A 23,042-nucleotide genomic window follows, 5' to 3' on the forward strand; every position below is an offset into this window, starting at 1 on the left:
TCAATTAGTGAAAAAAAAAAACAAATAAAATAACATAGTCCCATCATAAGATTTGGATCATCATTGTTGGCCCTTGGTTGTTTTTCTGAAAAGTTATGCAATGTCATAACTCTCAGGTCATTCACTCACAATCAGCACACAGACTGACGTTTCCTCAGTCAAGTTCAAGGCAACGACAACACAGCCATCGCAAACAACACACACAGGCCAGCGTCATCTCTCATTGTTATTTTATTCCCCAACAGTGCAAACACAAGTATAAAAGATCTCAATATGAAATTTACATTCACATAGAACCATCGCAATAAATACATTGCAACCTCAAAAATAGCACAAATATTACAAATCATCAATAAAATACTCTTTTTGTTTACTCTACAATATATTTAATACGTACAATAATTTGACCCGTATCAAATATGAAAATATCTAATCGACATGAAAATCTACTCTATCAGATTTACTGTGCACACTTTATGCATTATTAAAGTTAACATATCATTAATATTCAGAACAGCAGTAAGTTAGGCCACCGTAGTCAAAATAGATCATATTAAGCCATATCAAATAGAACCATTTAGCTGTTTGGCTACATTTGTTGGATCATAGAGTCTGAAATATTCAGTGGTACAAGAAGCATTTTGGTATTTGGCATTCATATTCAATAAATCAAAACCCAAAAATAAATAAATCTACAGATATTTGAGACTCGAATGAACAGCTCTGTACTTATATGCTAATAAATATGCAAATATCATGTAAATGAAGCTAAATGCGGCCAAAAGTATAATAAGAGAGAGCATTCCTGAATACATAGCTAAACGTGAATAAAACATCGAAATTAAAAAGGAAAAGCACACTTGCGAGTTGGTATTGAGCCCCACGTTGGTTCGATCAGTCCGTATGAGAGTAAAGTTCAAATATGCACACATTGTCGCAAAGCTGCGCAAGAAAAGAACACCGTTGGATATGTTGGTAACTGTATATGTTGGCACATATTTAAAGAAACACACTTTCTTTAACAAACTCTGGATAAAAAGGCAGTCACTTCAAGAGCTCGACAAGGCGCCAGTGCTACAAAACTCCCCGAAAAAGCTTTCCCAACAGCACCACGCATGAAAAAGAAAACCAATAAAGATAGTTGGATTCATCAAGGCCATTATTGTGGGCTCATGCAGTGCTACTAAAGCGTGTTTTGCAACATCTCTTCGACACTTTTCACTCTTGGTTGTGTTTTTGCAGTAGGCATGCATTAGAGACACAAATCAGTTATCAAATAGAGCGACGTGACAGAATTACGGCATGCTGAGAGGGACATGCAGAACGGCATGCTTGAAGCCAAACTTCATTTCCTAGGCATCATGGGAAACCTATTAAAGTACAGTAATAGCACATAAAGAAAAATTGAAAGAGATTTCTTAACCAGAATGAGGCTCGTGAGGCTTTTCCAAAGCGCATGCTCTGAAAAAAGATGGACTGAAATCCAGATGTTTAACCTAAGACCTACTGAGCACATGCAGATCCAGCACTAAAACATCATGCATGTTCAACCGCGTGTTTAAGATTGCTCTGCAAGCACAGTGAGAGATGCTACCGTTGACAGGAGAATCTGAGAGCTAAGTGCCACTTAGAAAAGCCACCAAGAAAATATATGTGGAATAAATCTATTTTATGTTAAAGGGGAAGTTCACCCAAAAAACTAACACTTGCTGTGGATTAACTGACCTTTTGGGCATTCAAGATGTCTGTTTTTTATCAGTAGAACATTTAGGAATTTTATTAAAGGTTACTGGTACTTTATTATTGGTCACTAGTCCAAAAATATATAAGGGCAAAACAAAATGATATCCGTTGCTCCTGATGACACACTGATTACAGGATAAACAAAATATTAAGTATTCATCAAACTGACTAAATGACAATTAAGTCAACTAATACCTGAATAAAAAGCAGGACAAGTTTGACTTGTTATTCTAAAAATTAGTCACACACAGAAACCTTACACACTGAGTCTGATGCATATTAATCAACCCATGCTTATTCTGAAAATGTACCGCTATATACTTTTCTGGAGAGCGCCAATATGCCCAGGAGCTACGTTTTTTTTTTAGCAGTTTCTGTTTTTTTCTGTTCCACTAGAGGTCACTGTGTGTACGCTTTTATTGATATCAAATTTCTCACGCGAGGGCCATTCATGGCTGCTGTTATTGTGTAAATCCACCAGAGGCCGCTGTCGACTGACTGACTAACCGACTGATCGACTGACCCACCCTCCTACTTACCTTAACCCAACCAATGTGTTTTCAAAAGCACCGATTGACCCGCCAACACACTTCCCTAAACCTAACCAACAGTATTGAAAAGCAGTCCAGAAAAAAAAAACCTGTCCATACGGATAGAAGCGGTCAGCTGGTAATGCAAAATGAAGCGTTTGATTTAAAGATGAAAAGCAACCATACATACTTCTGGCTACATATATTACAATCTCCAGAAACGTATATAGGGCTACATTTTCAGAATAAGCCTATGTTGATATTAATGAAACTGTTGTGGAAAAAAGAATCTTCATGTAGTGATTCTAGTGTAATTCTCTCTTTAAACAAGAAAAAGAAAGTGGAAATATTGTGTCTATTGAATAGAACTGATCATGAAAAGAGAAGAAACGCACACACACACACCATATAATGGCTTGGGAACACATTAAAACCATAATACAGTAGCATACAGCAGTGGTATTTAACCAGTCACCACACAGTGTCTTTATGTTCCAGTGAGTTTAACTTAAAGTGCTCTGTGCTGTAAGATGAATTGGATTACTTTGTTGGATACATTTTTTTGTCAATTTGTTGGCATTCTAAATTTTGGCTTTTGTATGGTGGTTGTGAATTGTCAAAACACCTCTCAAAATACTTGCTAGAGATGTAAAAACACAAAGAAAATCTAACGAGATCAGATTTTTTTTCTGTTACGGTTAGGTCAGGGTTGTCTTTTATGTTTAAATTTTTAAAGGGGTGGTGCAGAGTGTATTTTTAAGGCTTGGTTGTGTTTATAAGATGCAAAGCAATGTGTGCTCATGCTCTTATTGGAGAAAATCACGTTATTTTTTCATATATCTTACTTTGATTATATACAGCTACTCAGCTAACATGAAAAAGACTGTCATATTTCCTAGTTCCCCTTTAAGGCCCGCTCTCAAGAGGCTCTGATTGATCAGCTAACATAAAGTACTGTGACTGACGGATTAGCTCCACGTCACCAGGAAAAGCACCATGCCTCTAATAGCATGCGTGTTGTCTCTGCTGTGTAAATACTGTTAGTCAGAGAAGCTGTTAGCCGTATCAGTTTGAGCATGAATCAGACAGAAAATGAAAAGAACACAGCTGAACCTCACGCCTGCTCTCTAAAATAAAACCTGACAAGTGTCTTTCACATATATTCAGGTTATAACCATGTGCAAGTAGTATGAAACGTTCACATATCTTTTGCAATTTCGTTTGAGATGTAGAACGCAGGGAAAGCAAAGAGAGACACTGCAGCGCTGGGGAAAATTGTGGGTGCTCACAGCAGTTTGACGAATAAATATGAATCTGTAGCTAAACTGTTAATGGTGGCAAACAGCATTTGCTGTTATTTACATCCTTGTAACATACCGTTAACACTAGACAATATGCATGTAATAGTTCAATTTTATCAAATAAAACACTTACAGGTTGTGGCTCACGGCTTCTGTTATTATGGTTGGAGCAGCTGTTACTTTGAGGAGTTTATAGCCAAATCCAGCCCTGAACTGGGAGAGATTCTGGAAGCTGTCCTTTGTCAAATGCTAGCTATATCTTTTTTTTATAATTCTACGGAACATAGTTAAAATGAAAATGTAAGCACCTATCTCTTTGTCTCATGTCCTTTGGAAGCCCAAATACAGAAACAGAAGAAGCTCTGTGGAAATAGCAGCATTTGGACGGCATTTTAGCTTTCTCTGCTACATTACAGCACCTTCGGCCACGACCCTCGTTGCGCTGTGTTAATGCGCATAGTGTATGTGCATAACCTAATTTGTTTGTGATCCCACTAACCCAGATGTATTTTTTGTAGTCCCCTAACTTTGTTCACTGTAGGCTTTGCTAAGCTATCTATGTAAAAGCCAATGTCTCCCTTTGCACTGAACTTTGAGCATCTTACATTCAGAGATGTTGTTTATATTCACACAGCTACATTACACATCAACTAAATTTGTAAATATTACATCGTAGAGGACCACCCCTTTAACAAATATATATATTTTTTATGTGGATCTCAGCATGCAATAAACCTAAAACCATTAGCCAAGGCAATGGATTAAAGATACTGGCCTAAATAACAGTTTCTTGTACAGATCAATTGTTGTACTTCATAAGACCTCAGTGTATCATCAGGAAACACAAGTATCAAATTTGTTTTGCCTATATATGTTTTTTATTCTCTATCCTCAAAGTGCTTGACTTGCATTTTATGAATCACTAAGGACCACAAGTTTAACTGAAAATGTTTATTGTTAAACTGAAGCAAAATAACTACATCTTGGATGGATTGAGGGTGAGTAAAAACAGCAAATTTAAATTCATGGACAAACTATCGCTTTTTAGGCCATTTTATCACATACTGGAAGCCAATTGGTTTGCTTTTTGTTAATTGTATTACCAGTGACTACTGTAGTATTATCAAGCAATGAATTGGTATTTAGATTGTATCAAATTGATGCTTATTATTCCACATGGGATCGGTTATTACTGGAAAGAATATCTAAGAGGGCAAAGGGCAGCAGCAAGTGCATAAAGATGTTTTGTCCAAGCACCAAGTGCGTGCACACATCACATACAGGAAAACTGTGCTGATTCAACCTACGCAAAGTTAAACATTTACCCACGTCACAGACTCGACCAACTTTCTGTAAATGATTACAAAACAGGATTGGCTAGTAAATCACTGCAGTCTCCGATTCACTGTGGTTGTTTAGTATTTCTGCCGATCTCTCTCTCTTTCTTCCCACAACCGCAGACGAGAGGGCCTAAAAACCGAAGAGCTGAGAATAACTTTGCTATCAGGTCTGTAAACCTGTGACGTGTTCTTCATGTAAACAATTTATTCAAAGCAGATCTCAATATGAGGAACCATTTATCTTTTTTCTTTTGGAAAAACCCAACACGTGTGTGTGAAGTTTCTCCCGTTCAAATCCTAAACATCCTCCCACGTACAAAATACAGCGCTGTTTATTAATTGAAAGGTTTGGTCCATTCATGTGTTCACAATATTCATCACCGTGGCATCTCTTGACATTTTGCGATGCAAGAAAACACACACACACACGCACACACACAGACACACACGTAGGGTACGTGTCTCCTCGGCTGGTGTGAAGCTGCCTTTGCAGTAGATCGCATGCTCCCGTATAGGAGACCCTGATATCCTGTTGGTCTGGGGAAGACTCAATAAAACACACACAAACGTGCACACGTAGACACACACACATGCTTATTATGTACTTGCGTGAAGGGAGAGGGATGTTCTCAGTTTGGCACAATTGAATGTTTCTCTCCTCTGTGCAAATACTCCTCGTTTTTCATCCCTACCTTGTGCTGGGTTTCCCTCCCTGCCTCTGATTTACTAATGCATTGGTCGCCAATTAAGCGTCTACGTGCCTATCACACCTCCATCTCCATGTCGACGGACACTGAGGGCAGGTACAGAATGCTGTTGTTTGAGGTGCCCACGTGTCCCACGGTGTGACTCTTTACGCCGTAGCTGCTGACGGCGGGTGCAGAGCCCAGTTTGGTCCGGATGCATGGGCTCGAGTCTTGATCCGGACTCTTGGATCGGCTGTACTGGGCACCTTGAGGGGTTCGGCCCTCCAGAAAGTAGGTGAGCATTTGACCTTTGCCCTTCACACTGACTTGGCCACGACAGATGAAGCGATAATAACCCGAGAGTAGGCGGAAGACGTCCTCTGTCACCTGGGAAAACATGAAAATTTGACTTTTTTTGGTAACCAGCCCACTACAATACTCCATCTGATCTTCTCTTTTTATTATTATGCATCTTTTTTTTTTTTAACTTAAACCTTATACAAAGCACAGTATGCAGTACCTGACAAAAGTCTTGTCGCCTATTCAAGTTTTAGGAACAACAAATAATAACTTCTAGTTGATAATTTGGTATCAGAAGTGGCTTAAATGAAAGGCCTATAGATTACGCTTATTTGGTTTAATTTAATTAAAATATGATCATGCCTTGATTTTTACATATTTAATTAGGACAATAAGGTCTGACTTTGCTTATGACATAAAATCATGGTGCAGTGGAAAAATAATTCTTATTGTGTATGACCCCCATGAGCTTGGAGGACTGCATCCATACATCTCTGCAATGACTCAAATAACTTATTAAAAGGTCATATGAAATGGCAAAGAAAGCGTTCTTGACTCCCAGAGTTCATCAAGATTCTTTGGATTCATCTTCAATGTCTCCTCCTTCATCTTACCCAAGATATGCTCAATATTGTTCATGTCTAGTGACTGGGCTGGCCAATCCTGGAGCACCTTGACCTTCTTTGCTTTCAGTAACTTTGATGTAGAGGCTGAAGCATGAGAAGGAGTGCTATCCTGCTGGAGAATTTACCCTCTCCTGTGGTTTGTAATGTAATGGGCAGCACAAATGTCTTGATACCTCAGGCTGTTGATGTTGTCATCCACTCTGCAGATCTCTCGCACGCCCTCATACTGAATGCAACCCCAAACCATGATTTTTCCTTCACCAAACTTGACTGATTTCTATGAGAATCTTGGGTCCATGCAGATTCCAATAGGTCTTCTGCAGTATTTGTGATGAATGGGATGCAGTTCAACAGATAAAAAAATCTACCTTCTGCCACTTTTCCAAATAATCAACTAGAAGTCAAGTTTTTATTTGTTGCTCTTACAACACGACAAGACTTTGGTCAGATAATGTACAACAGCAAATTAAAAAATTTTATTCTTTCTTAATTTTTTTAACTTTCACTTTTTCAAACCCTATTCACTTGTTTTAAGGAAGACCCTTTGATTCCATAGTACTTTATTCCTGCTATGGAAGTCATCACGTCCCGGCAACTGCCAAAATGTCTTCTTTGTTCAACAGAAGAAAAAAAAACTCATAAAGGTTTAAACGAGGAAGAGTAAATGATAAGGCAAATTTAATTGATGACCTATACCTTTAAATTAAGTTTTATGCCTTTAAATGAATGTTTCTACACTAGAAACATTAACTTGAGGCCATTATTATCATGTAATATTATCATGTCATGAATTTTATAACAGCATCTTTTCTTTACCTCAACTGCAGTGATACAATTTGAATCATTAAAATTTCTTTAAAATGTCATTAAATATTAACAACACTGTTCTAAAATTATTTGACAGAGCATTGACACTTTTAATGACAAATTTTAATGACAATTTTTTTTTGTTACACTGAAAAAAAAATTATCAGAAAAATATTCATGACACAATTAAAGTGGCTTCATGACAATCATGTTGTTGACAGGTTTATGACAAGTTATGTTAACTTGTTAATGTCAAGTTGTCATGACAAAGACTTCTCAAACAAAGTCATCTTTGCATTTAAAATGACAACCTAATGAAAGACACATAATCACAGTTGTCATAAGCATGCATAAACTCTCACGGGATGATTATGAAGATGTCATGAAAGTCTTATGAACACCCCCTTCAGGTAAAGTGTTACCAAACTGGTACTTGACAACCTCTCTGTCTACATTATGGAAACGGAAAACTGGTAAATCAAGAAACCTCTCTCGAAAATGACATCACTAATAGTTCAAATACATTTTAACTACAGGTATTGTGCTACAGACAAACTAATATCTAAGATCATGACTAGATTTATTACAGTTCATCATGGAGAAGCAGAATTTACAAGGAGAAAGTATGTACAATAAACCCTTTTTAACAATAAAGCTTTGAGTGGGGGATTTATGCTCTTCACAACTGGCAACAGAAAATATGAGATATAAAAGTCTCGTTTAGTCTAAGTTTATTGACCTTATTTTCCATGAACATTTGTGTATCAGATTTAAATAATGAATTGAGCATTATTAGTGATTTTACGCAAGTGTTTTACCTGTATCTTTCCCTGAACTCCAGTGCTGTCCATTCTGCTGGCGACGTTGACTGTGTTACCCCAGATGTCATATTGAGGCCTGCGAGCCCCAATTACACCAGCAACCACTGGACCCACATTAATACCTGATCAGTGAATCAACAAAAAAATAATCAAATTTAACCTCCTTTATCTCTTATTAATCAATGTAAAAATTTTGAGGTTGGGATGATTTTAAAGCCTCGTGTTCAACAAAGCTGCAATCATTTGATCAAAACCAATTTAACCATAAGTTGACCCTTTATAAGCTCAGCCCTACAAAATGCATTTGTTCTGCTCAATCTTTCACTTGATACACTCCACAAATGTTTACTAAACCAGGTTAAGTGAGAGAAAACATAACTTTTATTTGCAGGTGAAAGATTGTGGAACACCAATTCAGATTTTCAGAAGCATTTTTCGATTAGTGTAATTTTAGAATCACTGAAAAGCTACTCTATATTTGAATAATAGTGTGAAGTTTTTACATTATTTTATATTATACATCAGTTCTGTCTGGTGCTCGAATCTGATTGGCTAAAAGCCATGCAATATTCCCGCAATAATAGCACTTGTAAGCCTCCTCACCCTTGTGTGTTACTCCGCCCACATAAAGTGACAGCAGATCAATAAACTCACTACAGTTTGACAAATAATGCAGCTGTTGGACAACACAATGTACTTTTGAGGTGTAGTATGTAGTTAGAATGTAGTTGTTTAGATTGCAACTATGCAGTTTATTTATAGAGACAGTGCCTATTTTAAATATTCATAATTTCTGAGATTCAGCGCTTCAGCATCTATTAGCCTGTAATACTGAGAAGAGTAAAGATGGTTGATGTTGTCCATCAACAAGATGGCGACAGAGACCACATAATAAGCCCTTAGAGAAGGAAAACTCAGTGTAATTTCAAACTACAGCTGATCAAATCATTATTAAACAGGTAAGTGACATTCTAAGTCGATCTCTCTTTCTCTCTTTTGTATGTTGTAGTGCTGTATTTACACCATAGTAATTGTAGCGTATCGAGTGAGATGGGACTCGCATATCAGGAATGTACTGTATGTATTTTGTGTTGGCCACTCTGTATAACCCTGAGTTACTTTTTAGTTGGCCATCTGTTTGTTTCTAATGAGCCTCCTGTTTTTGTTACTGCTGACTAGTCCAGTAAACAGAACATGCCCGCATGTGTTTAGCGTTTTTCTTATCACAAACACAACAGTAATCTGGTAGTGTTTGGACTGCTTTAGCTTTTTCTGGGTTAATTATTGAGATATCCCGAGTGGAACAGAGAAATACTGGGAGATATCTCTGTAGACTGATGGTATTTCATGCCGTTCAGCGTTATAACCTTAAAATGTGAGCAAAATTACCTGTTTTGTCATCATCATTTCAGACATTCAAAATCTAGCTCTAAAGTGACGTTGGTTAAGTAGCAACAACTTCTGCTGTTCAGACGTCAGCTACAGATGGGAATGAATGACGGAAGAAAGTAGTTCCTCATACAAAAGGATTTTGAGACTCTCTGTGTTTGATTTTCTTTTTTATAAACATGATTATGCTGTCAAACTGTTGTATAAATGCAATATCACACAAGCAGCAGTGCGATATGGCTGTATATGGGTAACTGGGTGGACCAATATAAAGCCATATCGCACTGCTACCTGTGTGATACTGCTCATTTAATTCATTCTTTCCAGTTTAAATTTGTACCTAAAATTATATAAAAAATGATTTTAGTTGTAGTTACCTTAGCATAATGATAAATAAATTAATATTAACTAAAACATTTAATTAAATCAAAAAAAGTTTATTTTTTTATCATTAATGTCATTAAACATGTTGAAAATAGCATATCTGATATTGTGAAAATTTCTATATTATATCTGAAAACAATAATCAAATCATAAGGACTGGATTTATTTGTAATATAAATGTTTTGTAACATTAAAAATGTCTTTATTGTCACACTTTTCTGAAATCTTGCTTGATAAAAGTATCATATAATACAATCTCATGTAATAATTTTTATTTGTGTGTGTCCTGGCCATGTGGCCTTGGTTACAATAGCATAAAATTAGTTCCAGAGGCAAGAAAGTTATTACATGTTGATATTAGTATATACCAAAATTCCTTCTCATAACTGCAATTTTCTATTTTGCAAATGTGGCTTGCCAAGCGGTTTAAAAATGTAATTACAGATTGCTCATTTGGAGGAGTGTTCGAGGATTGCACCCGCACTCCGTTCTGTCTGCCCTTCTCATTAAACAAGATTTACAGGGGGTATATTTTATGAGTTGCTCCATGATCGAAACCATCAGCTTCTGCTGTCTGTCCGCATGCGAAAAAAAAAAATCATCCAGACATAACCAGAGCAGAAGGGAGGCATACGGTTAATGTTTTAATAATGAGGTAACTGGACAAATATGTTTTGCATCTTTAATGAAGTATGTTTGTTTATAATGCATGTTTGTAATTGTGTGTTTGTTATATATACCTCAGGACATCCTACTGGATACGGGATGTCCGGCACAATGTGGAAAATTACTGGCGCACTTCCTCCACTTACACACAAGCACACACACTCTTTTACAAACAACTCGCTCTAACAAGGTCACTTACCAACTCGAAGCACAAAGTCATTGTAAGACTGGTAGTTGATGGCATCCAGGACGTCAAACATCTCAATGGCGTAATCAGCCACTGTGCAGAGGTGTGCTGAAATGGACTTCTTTACCTATTTAGGGAGAAAAAGAGCAAAGACAAAGATGTTATTCATGTAGAACCACTTCTATGCTGTGTAAGATGGGCAAAATCTACAAAGAGTAGAACTTAGTTGATATTTTTATCAGTATACTATTTAGGAATATTTTACATTAGAACAACCTGTCATTGAGGTTTTCTAAAAAATTATAAACTATGACAAACTATATTTTACTGGTTGTGTTTTTGTGCTGGTACCTTGCTTAGTTTAGGCTTGTAATTTATCAAATACACAAATAGTACACTAAAAACGCTAGTAGGTGTCTTAATGAGTGATTCACTGAATCGTTCATTTGAACAAATCATTCAAAATGGCCAACTTATATAGAAAGAGTCAAGTGACTGAAAGATTTGATTCAAAGACAAGTTCTAAGCTTTGCTTTGAAATGCATAAATATTCTGCTCTGGCTTTGTTTAAAATTATTTTCATTGATGAAGCAGAGCAAATAGACAATATTGTTTCTAAAACTCACTCACAAACATTGTTATCCATAATGGACACAAAAACATTAAAAACATAGTTCCTTCCAACTTCAAAAAGCCCTGTGTTTGAAACATAATGATCATCACAGTTTCAAAACCTTTACCTGTGCTATAAATTATGCTAAACTAGTTACCTCCTCTTGTCTATCAAATGTAAACTTGAGAAAGTGTGACCAAGATTTCTGGGTCTCTTGCTTTTAGTGTGTGGAAATAAGAAGATTGAAACTCCTAAATGTTACCCTAAATCTTTTGTTTCATTAAACCCAATTACCCTTTCATTTTCTCTCTTTCATTGATGCATCACTATATATAAAGTAAGGAATTTCTGAAGGGGATGCATGATGGCGCAGTGGGTAGCATGTTCACCTCACAGCAAGAAGACCGCTGGCTCGAGCCTCGGCTGGGTCAGTTGGCATTTCTGTGTGGAGTTTGCATGTTCTCCCCATGTTTGCGTGGGTTTCCTCCAGGTGCTCCGGTTTCCCCCACCAAAGACATGTATTATAGGTGAATTGGGTAAGCTAAATTGTCTGTAGAGTATGTTTGTGAATAAATGTGTATGGATGTTTCCCAGTGATGGGTTGCAGCTGGAAGGGCATCCGCTGCGTAAAACATATTCTAGATAAGTTGGTTGTTCATTCCGCTGTGGCAACTCCAGATTAATTAAGGCACTAAGCCAAAAAGAAAATGAATTAATGAATGTCTGAAGGTTACCAAAGTAATTGATATAAAGATTTGTAAAAACAGAAAGTATTTACAGTGCATCCGGAAAGTACTCATAGCACTTAACTTTTTCCTATTTTTTTTACACAAATACACAAATAGTACACTAAAAATGCCAGTAGGTGTCTTAATGAGTGATTCACTGAATTGTTCATTTGAACAAATCATTCAAAATGGCCAACTTATATAGATAGAGTCAAGTGACTGAAAGATTTGATTCAAAGACAAGTTCTAAGCGTTGCTCTGAAATGCATAAATATTCTGCTCTGGCTTTGTTTAAAATTATTTTCATTGATGAAGCAGAGCAAATAGACAATATTGTTTCTAAAACTCCCTCACAAAAACTTTAAAACTCCCTCACAAACATTGTAATCCATAATGGACACAAAAACATTAAAAACATAGTTCCTTCCAAAGTAATTCCTTACTTTATATATAGTGATGCATCAATGAAAGAGAGAAAATGAAAGGGTAATTTGATTTAATGAAACAAAAGATTTAGGGTAACTTCAAAAAGCCCTGTGTTTGAAACATAATGATCATCACAGTTTCAAAACCTTTACCTCTGCTATAAATTATGCTAAACTAGTTACCTCCTCTTTTCTATCAAATGTAACTTGAGAAAGTGTGACCAAGATTTCTGGGTCTCTTACTTTTGCTATTTTTTTTTATGTTACAGCCTTATTGCAAAATGGATAATTAATTTATTTCCTTAAAATTCAACCAACACACAATACCCCATAATGACAATGTGAAAAAAAGATTTTTTGAAATTGTTGCTAATTTATTAAAAATAAAAACCTAAAAAAAAAAAAAAAAAAAAAATCACATGTACATAAGTATTCACAGCCTTTGCTGGAAGCTCTGAATTGAGCTCAGGTACGTTCTGTTTCCACTGATCATTCTTGAGACGTTTCAGCAGCTTAATTGGAGTTCACCTGTGGTAAATTCAGTTAATTGGACATTTGTCTATATAAGGCCCCAGGATTGATAGTGCATGTCAAAGCAGAAACCAAGCATGAAGACAAAGGAATTGTCTGGTGACCTCCAAGACAGGATTGTCTCGAGGCACAAGGCTGGGGAAGGTTACAGAAAAATTTCTGCTGCTCTGAAAGTTCCAATGAGCACAGTGGCCTCTATTGTCCATAAGTGGAAGATGTTTGGAACCACCAGGACTCTTCCTAGAGCTGGCCAGCCATTTAAGCTGAGTGATCGGGGAGAAGGGTCCTAGTCGGGGAGGTGATTAATAACCCGATAATCACTCTGTCTGTGCTCCAGCATTCTTCTGTGGAGAGAGGAGAAACTTACAGAAGGACAACCATCTGTGCAGCAATCCACCAATTAGGCCTGTTAGGTAGAGTGGCCAGACGGAAGCTACTTCCCGCCTGGAATTGCCAAAAGGCATCTGAAGGACTCTCAGACCATAAGAAACCAAATTCTCTGGTCTGATGACACTAAAATTTAACTCTTTGCAGTGAATGCCAGGTGTTACGTTTGAAGAAAACCAGGCACCGTTTATCACCAGGCTAATACCATTCCTACAGTGAAGCAATGTGGTGGCAGCATCATGCTGTGGGGATGTTTTTTAGCAGCAGGAACTGGAAGACTAGTCAGGATAGAGTGAAAGATGAATGCAGCAATGTACAGAGACATCCTGAATGAAAAGCTGCTTCAGAGTGCTCATGACCTCAGACTGGGACGACGGTTCATCTTCCAGCAGGACAATGATCCAAAGCACACTACCAACTCCTATTGAACATCTCTGGAGAGATCTGAAAATGGCTGTACACTGTTACTTCCCATCCAACCTGATAGAGCTTGAGAGGTACTGCAAGGAAGAATGGACAAAAATTCCCAAAGGCAGGTGTGCCAAGCTTGTGGCATCATATTCAAAAATGTACATGTGATTATTATTTTTAATAAATTTGTAACAATTTAAAAAAAATATTTTTTTCACATTGTCATTATGGTGTATTGTGTGTAGAACTTTGAGGAAATAAATGAATTTAATCCATTTTGGAATAAGGTTATACATAAAAATTGTGGGGAAAAAGTGAAGCGCTATTGATACTTTTAAGATGCACTGTACACTTCCATTTGTATGAAGTGTAGAGGCTTACTGTAGATTTGTATGATGTGTACTAGACAACACTGGTCCCTTTCTTTAACTTTGACATTCACTGTACATACACACAAAAACACTGTATACCTTGGATCCCTCAGTAGGGACGAGTCCGACAGCAGCCATGTAAGTACTTCCAATAGTTTTGATCTTCTCAATGTCTCTGTAGCATTCCTTATCCATCAGCTACAGACAAAGAGAGAGAGAGGATAGTGTGATGGAGAAATAAATGAAGTCTGGGGTGGAATTAGGGTAACTCAGACACTGAGCCAAAACATACATTTCCTGGGCTGGGAAACAAGAAATTCTCACCGCATCAAAGTCTGCGATGATCTCGTTTAGCAGCCGGAGGCACTCCACACCCATGTTGTTTCCATCCAGCTCAATGTAGAAGTCATTAAAGTTAGGGATGGAGGCGAACAGGACGCCCACCTGAGAGTATGACTGATAATACAGGTCCTGGAACAGTGAAAGTGCAGAAGAGGAAAGAGCTGTGAGACCCTGAGGGGGTGATTCCATTAATCCAGGCTAAGCTGAGAAGGTAAACTATTGCAATTAGTCACAACACACAGCATGCATACAGGTCAGAAGTAGAGGTCTTCAAGAGTCCACATAGATGCGATAACCACAGGTCTGACCTGAGAAGGTTAGGGGTTAAAATTTGACATGTGCGAGGTAGGTTGGATTGTCTTGGGTCTTGGTTCAATTTAAGTTCTTTTAGAGATGTTTTAATAGGGAAGGATTAGAATGATTCTAAAGGCCCTCGTCATACAGAAAGCCCAGCATATGATTCTAGTATTTAAATTATTATAGCATATTAATCTATTAAGACACATGCTACGAAAGCATCCTACTCTGCTAAGAGAAGACGTTTGTGGTTTATTCAGAAATGCAAACTTCACAGAGCGGAACCTTGCACAACATTCAGGCAGATGGCAAGACTCAAGATATGCACAGACTAAAATTTCACATGCATTTTTTCCTAGTTGCGTCCTAAAAATTAAACATGCACAGAAACATTGCACAATGAGTCTAATGGGTATTAAGTCAAAGTTATTAAAGCAAACAATTTGGAGTTTGGGGTTTTTTCTCCTCCATCTTCTTCAAAAAAGAGAAATAAAGAGAAAATATTGTGTTCATCAAATTTACTGCACAGAGGAAAGAGAGTTTTCCTCCTTATTAAAGAGCTGTCTGTGACTATCCCAAACATTTACCTTTATTTAAGGAAATCAGGCATTTTGATACTTTGCTTGCAGTACTGCAAACACATAACACAAATTTCTGTGAATAAATTAATCTTGAACAGGCACAGGCAGCCAGAGCTATGAACATACACACATTCTCGCCAAACAGAGGCACAAGAAAGGTACCCAAGAGGCATTGAAACCAGCATACAGTAGGCTACAGCAGTGGTTCTTGAACATCTGCCACATTCTGCCGTTTAATTACACACTTTGTTTGTCATAAACTGTTCTGTCAAAGCATTCTGAATTTTGGCTTTCACTTGTACGGTAGCTCTGAAATTGTGTTATGCAATTGTGTGTGATTGTGTTATGATTAGTCTTCATGAATCTGTTTTAAAGAGCCCCTTTTTTGCATTATAAATGGTCACAATTTTGGTTTTGGGGGTCTCCAACAACAGGCTGATTTGCATGGAAGGTCAATAAACACTTACATTGTCTCATAATATGTATTTGTTTTTACCTAATTATCCCAACGACTCCCATATGATTTGTTAAGCGATTACTTTGTTTCCAAATCCCTCCTTTGTGTGAGGCTAAACTGCACTGATTGGTCCGATGACCCAGTCTGTTCTGATTGGTCGAATGGGTTCAGTGTGAGACAGAGAGAAACGGCCACCATGGCTAGGAAGTAGCAGAGTATGTGAGACCCCAATGCAGGAATGCAACAAAGCAATGCAGTTAAACACCAGCATACTGCTCTATTCTTAAACTTAGCCTCAAGTAATAACTACATATTCAGTAATACAATAAAAATGTACTGTGACACACGTGTGAGGAACAGCTGATGGTGGCCTTAGCAAAGAAAAACGGCAGAGGATTGCAAGTTCAGAAACACATTTGAATCAACAAATCGGCACACGCTGCATTTTCAACGTGGTTTTGGACGCAATATCTCAACAGCCCCATACAGACTTAACCTGAAAGATATAGTACAAGCACTGATCTGTAACAGATAAGTGATTACAAGCCACGCAGAGAGATTACAAGTTGCAACACACAATTAAATACATATTTTGCAAATTACAGAAAACAAGGTAACAATTTTAATTACATTTACATGTTATGATCTGGAGGAAGAAAAAACTGGTCCATATGAACTGTAACAGTTACTGACAAAGTCCCTGTCAAAGTCAAAGTCCCATACATAATATTCTGCTGCTCCTTCCTTTAATAGCAAATGGCAGATGAACCCTTCATTGCAGCATAGGTTATTGCATCAATCATCAAAACAATGACAGGAACAAACATAACACTAGGTTGACTATACTGTGGTATTATTGTAAAAATGAACTTTTCTCCGCAGCCCAATCTCCATCTGTCAATGATCGTCATCTTCGCGTCATGAACAGTCCCATGATCCCCTGTGCTCAGCTAGTGTCTGAAGGGAAAGGCGCATTCACGTTTTACCAGATCCGGCACTTCATATTTTGAGATGTAACGTATCGACATGGATGCGTTCAAGCAAGAGATTCAAACCCAACATGATTCATTTATTCGACTCTGAGTCGACGATTTCATTAAATAATCAATAGTTTTAAACATGGTGCACTTTCAGACTTTTCAAAAACCCATAATAGGGGCTCTTTCGGCAACATAAAACAGAAATTCTCTCAGTTACCTCGATGTTCATCCACTGGAAATCATAACACTGTATCTAAAAATCAATGTTTTTTTCTAGGCAGTGATGTATATTTAATGTTTCTTCAGCATTGCAACAGTTTTCTGGGGTGTAGAAAAGGGGAAAAACATTGTTGCAGGAGTGTGTGTGGAGTAGTCAACATCATTGATCCGTAGGTACATTTGGGTTGGAAAATAAATGTAGTTAAGTTTGGCCAAACTGAACAGCCTTAGATTGGGTTTTTCACTCCAAAAAATGTATTTGTGCACATCGGGTTCAGGTAAGAAGCGGTTTGGGTGTGTATGGGTTTTTGGACTTTGCCAGAGAGGCAGCAATCAAGAAAGAAGTGCATGGACAGTTTTTTGCTTAGGAAACCACACTCAGTAAGCACATACAATAATCATCATCATAATATTATCTGTACAAAACTTAATCAAATGGCATCACAACAGTAGCATAAAAATAGACTTAAAATAAAACAAAAGTACTGGCCAGAATGAAGGCTATGCTATTTCATTCAGTTAGGTTGGCCAGTCATTTACAATGGCAATCCAAAAATGTATAAGCATTTATTAAATAACTAAGTTCATACCGGGAATCATGTCTTGTTTATCTTTTATACACTAACTATTATTAGTGACATTTATTGCAGCAAAACATCCTAACATATTGCTGCATGAAACAAAACCACTCATTTAGAGTGTTGACTTTGGCCAATCTTGCCTTCAATATTGAAGAGTAATGTGGATCAGAATGAACTGTTTATCTTAAATCAATGATTCAACCTCAAGACAGTAGTTAATATGCTAAATGAGTCACCAAAACTGGGATTTTTTTGTGCTCTTCTGAAATAGAAGAGTTTGGTTGACCATACAGACACGTCGTCCACATACACACTGTAAAGTTTTGGGAGTGACAACCGCATTTAAATGCAGAAATCACTCCCTTTAATTATCTTTCTGTATGTATGGAGTACAGGAGTCACTCCCAAAATTATGTTTTGGACATCCATGGTAACAGTATGGTGTCTTGTGGCTGTAAACAAGAAGTATCGTTCCAAAAGATTAGATAAGCAAGTATTTTTGTTTGCCAAACTAGTATTAGTGTTTGCCTGCACTTTGAATGCTTGATTTCAGTTGGATCAAAGCAATGCAACTTTTGCAGTGTTATGCTGGTATGGTAATCTGAGGGTGACAAATGAAAACAGACTTGCAAAAATTGTTCATATTTCTCAAAAGATTATTGGCACAAATCTACACAACACTGGGGTGTGGGTGTGAGGTGAGAGTCATACAGTGGGCTATGGCCATTTTAGCAGATGAATACCATCTACTTTATTCAGAGTTTTGCCTCCTGTCATCAGGCAGAAGGTATACTTATTTTAAACAAGCTAAGTTCAATAGTTATTTGCATTCATTTGTTCCAGCTGCAGTTGGGTTTCTTAATAAGCTTTAAGTTGTATTTTGCTCACGTGCATTGGATATTCCTGCTGTTTGAGCATGTTTTGATTGTTAACTGTTTTGTTAAATAATACATATACATATATATTGGTATAATTACCATTTTACTTGATCATGATTCATTTTATTGTTTATTGTTACTTTTATGTTTATCTGTGTCGGTTATTGCTGTGAATCAAATTGGCCCCCAGGAACAATAAAATCCAATCTAATCTAATGATGGTTTTTTTAGGCATCCCGTATGATAATGTCAAAGGTATTTTACACTACTTTTCAAAATGATATATTTACGGTATGAAATTCACAAAATATCTTCATGGAACATGATCTTTGCTTAATATTCCAATGATTTCTGGAGAAAAAAAATGTAATCAATAATTTTGATCAATACAATGTATTTTTGGCTTTTTGTTAAAATATATCCATGCAACTTGATAGTGTTTTTTGTGATCCACGATCACACATGTTTGTTTAATTTATTAATTGATGTTTTGTTCACCAATCCTGACTTTATTTGCAAAAAAAGGTGTTGCAAAATGTACCCCTATATACATTTCTGGAGAGCACCAAATACATCCCTGGAGGTAAGTTTTTTTGCAGTTTGTGTTTTTGCAAATCCACCAGAGGCCGCTGTGTGACGCTTTTTGAGATCTCAAATTTCTCTCGCGAGTCCCACTCGCACCTGCTGTTCTCGTGTAAATGCACCAGAGACTGCTGTCGACTGACCGATCAACTGACCCTAAACCCAACCAATAGTGTTTTCAAAAGCACTGATTGACCTGTACCACCACCTCCTCAAACCCAACAGACAGTTTTAGAAAGCAATTCAGAAAAAGAAAAGCCCTTGCCTGATTTTTACCATGTTTTCAGAATTTACCACATCCTCACCGAGTTGTTTACTTCTGGAACCAAGCTTCACTGGACTCAAACTCCATCGTTCAACTCCTCTTTGCATATTAAGTCCGCCAACTTACATGTCAAGCTACTGGACAAACTGATAACAGAAGACAAGCCGTCCATATGGAAGTAAGCGGTCAGCTGATAAGCGCAAAAAGGAACGGCGTCATACCGCCTGTACCATTCATTTTAAAGATGAATTGAAGCCATACATACTTCTGGCTACAAAATTCACGATCTCCAGAAATGTATATAGGGCTACGCTTTCAGAATGAGCCTATGTTGGGTTTTTCATTTGTTGTTCGGACCAATCTTATTTTATAACCCTGCTCCAAGCTTTTGAATGTTACTGTATACAAATGTCTTAAACAGAAATTAGGTGTTTTTTTATCATAAGTCAGCTAATGTAAACTAAATGAATGTTTCTGCTGTAAGAAAACATGACTAACATCCTAAGTGTATTTAAAAGAATAGTTCAAATTAAATACAAAAGCAACAGTTTGCAAAATTCTCATTGTAGAAAAAGAATGTTTAAACTGAGGTCAATGCAAATAAAAAGGAAATGGTTTGGCAGTGGGGGAAAAAGGAGAAAATTACAAATAACTTGACTGTAAATCCACAATTTTCACTTCCCTGTGCCACTGTTTACAATACAACTCTTCAGAGCAGTTCTAACAGATTTCAGGATGTGTGATTGCATCGATTCCTAGGAAGGATCTTGAACAGGAAAAGAGGCTAGCAGCATGTGTTGAACATGCTGCAAACAAACCGAAAACAAAAAACAAAAAAACAAACTGCATAACGGCAGTGTAATCACACATTCATTGTGTTTATAAGGTCTCACAATGGAGCCTGGCAGTGGGATCAGAAAGGCAGACGAAGCGGCTGAGCATTTACATTACACATCACAATCACAATCTTATCTCATTTAGATCATCAAAACATGCGCTATCATCAAAGCATCTGCGCTGAACTCTCACCTAATTAGCAGTTTTATCACAGCAACGTTGCCGTCAAGTGGTGATTTGGGGAATTACAGCAGGATCATACTAAACTATGTTTTTTATTTCTGCCATTATAGAACAAGCCTACCTGTTTGGGTGAGGATTTTGGGGTCATTTAAAATATAATCATATGTCATACTCTTTGTGTTGAACCAAAATTGCAATAATAAAAACAATTGCTCGCTCACACAAAGATCATTCTCTGTACTGCTTTTATTAATTGACGTATCTGGTCTTGCACTGAGAATCTGTGATTTCTGGACATGAAAGGAGTTACTTATGGGGACAGTTCACCTAAAAATATAAGTTCTGTCATTATTTATTCAAGCTTCTGTTGATCCAAACCTATTAATTTGGAAGATTGTTTCCTCCAAAGAAAACAAATAATTCTGAATTTTAATCTTACAACTCTTTGCAAACTTAAAATCTCTCACAAAATACATTTTTTCCCTTTGTGTTTTTCCAAACTCAACTTTTTAGATATGTGAGATATAAACATTATTGTGAAGTATTAATTGAGAAAGTATATAAACGTACATTCGTTTGTTTATAAATCTTCATCTGGATGCAAAAACGCACTGTGATGCATGTTATGGGCACACAGAACCAGCTGAATTGAGTATTTGCAAGAATAAATGCAAATGTAAGAACGGGCAGATTACCGTGTTGCGGTGCGAACGATATATGGAATATGCAATGCGGAATTTGCCTAATTCGCATCTTCCACATGTGAACCCAGTCGAGTTGGCCAATCAGAAAGGAGAAAACAGGTGCTGCGTCCCAATTTGCATACTATCCAACCTAAATAGCATTTGAAAATAGAATTAGTATGTCCCAAATTGTAGTATGTTGAAAATATTATGCCAAAGGTTACCCAATGGTTTACTGTTTCCAGTAAAAAAAATTACTCTGTTTACTCACTGATGTCTCTGCCTAAACCCTTTAATAAAACTTCTGCATATGGATTCTAATACTGTCTCAGACCCCACGTTACACTTATAGCCAAAGACCTGAGGAGATTTCTCTACATGAAAGACTCGTGAATGGGAGATTAACTTGCTGCTGAATCTCCAATATGGTAGGAAATTAAATATAAAAGAAATGTGGATTATGTGTTGATGATTGACAGGCTCATAACTAAGCAACACAACAATCTGTTAACAAGAAAGTAGTATGTCCCAAAGCTTGCATACTCTTTTGTTACACACTTAAAAGTATATATTTTTTCTTCAAAAAAGTACATACTTTTAGGGCACAGTATAAGTATGCGAATTGGGACGCAGCAAGTGTCTTGATGTCATGAGGTGAAAACTGTGGTTGTAGTGTTCACACGACCTCAGTGTTCCGAAAAACGTAGTGGAAAATATTCACCGTTGCCAGATATTTAAGAAGTTTCAGTTTCAGTCACCCAATACTTTGTGTGGACAAACAGTAAAACCATGTAGAAAAAAGTTTTGAAAATACCCATGTTCATGGGGGAAGGGCGCAAGTTTAAAATGCAATTAGCAGTGTTTTTAGGGCCTGAACATCTAACTTTTTAAAACTGAATTTGAAGGGCACATAGGTTACCCCTTTTTTCATATTTAATATAAGTCTTTTGTGTCCCCAGAATGTGTCTGTAAAGTTTCAGCTCAAAACACCTATCAGATTATTTATTATAGCTGTTTGAAGTGTCTGTATTATAGCTGGGAAAAGATTGTTGCTGTTTTTTTGCACTGGGCCTTTAAGGCTAGTCCTCCCCGCCCACATGTTCCCACGCGCCTTTCAGCAACATGCCTCAATCGCTGCCCTCGGCTGCCTCAGGAAGCAGATCTCACGTAACGTTTGTGAGAAATATTACAGTAAGAACTTTACCAATCAGTATTTGATGCATTTTTTGTGGAGTTGCAACAGTGAGTCACACACAACATACAGCCCAGATACACACACACACATAGCGCAGACACACACACATAGCGTAGACACACACACACACACATAGCATAGACACACACACACACACACATAGCGCAGACACACACATACACACACACACACACACACACACACACACACACACACACACACACACAGACAGCGCGTTAAGCTTTGCACTCGTTTTGCACGCATATGTGACACACACGCATGTGACACACACGCATATGTGACACACATTTCTGTCCAAACAGCTTGAAAAGTAGATTTTTCACCATACGTGCCCTTTAAAGTGCAAATAACACTGTTAAAATTACTTATAAAAACAAGATTTTAAGAAAATACTGTCATTAAGTGCATGTGTTTTATGTTTGTGTTTTATGTTCATTAGCTTCTCTCTGTAGATTACGAAATAGTTGTAAACATTTGCTATCTCTTTCCTCACCCTTTCTATAGACATTCTGATTTTGTACCTGTAGCCAGTGACTTCCATAGTAAAGAAAAAAACCTATTGATGTCAATGGCTACTGGTTTCCAGCATTTTTCAAAATATCTATATTTGTGCTTAGCAGAAGAAAAAGACTCATAGATATTTTGAAGAAATGGCGAATGAATAAATGATGACAAAACTTTCATTTTTGGGTGAA

At 37.1% G+C, this 23,042-nt stretch overlaps 1 protein-coding gene across 1 annotated transcript in view; it reads right to left on the minus strand.

Moving 5' to 3' along the window:
* Positions 1 to 260: 260 nt before the first annotated feature.
* Positions 261 to 23,042, minus strand: part of adcy1a (adenylate cyclase 1a) — a 144,184-nt gene continuing 121,402 nt past the window's right edge. Inside the window, 5 exon segments of the mRNA XM_056481443.1 lie at positions 261 to 5,987; positions 8,152 to 8,276; positions 10,793 to 10,907; positions 14,346 to 14,444; positions 14,571 to 14,717. Coding sequence (XP_056337418.1) covers positions 5,679 to 5,987; positions 8,152 to 8,276; positions 10,793 to 10,907; positions 14,346 to 14,444; positions 14,571 to 14,717 — 795 coding nt within the window. The 3' untranslated portion in view covers positions 261 to 5,678.

Source organism: Danio aesculapii, chromosome 20, assembly GCF_903798145.1.
Source record: "Danio aesculapii chromosome 20, fDanAes4.1, whole genome shotgun sequence".
In the NCBI taxonomy this organism is placed as follows: Eukaryota; Metazoa; Chordata; class Actinopteri; order Cypriniformes; family Danionidae; genus Danio; species Danio aesculapii.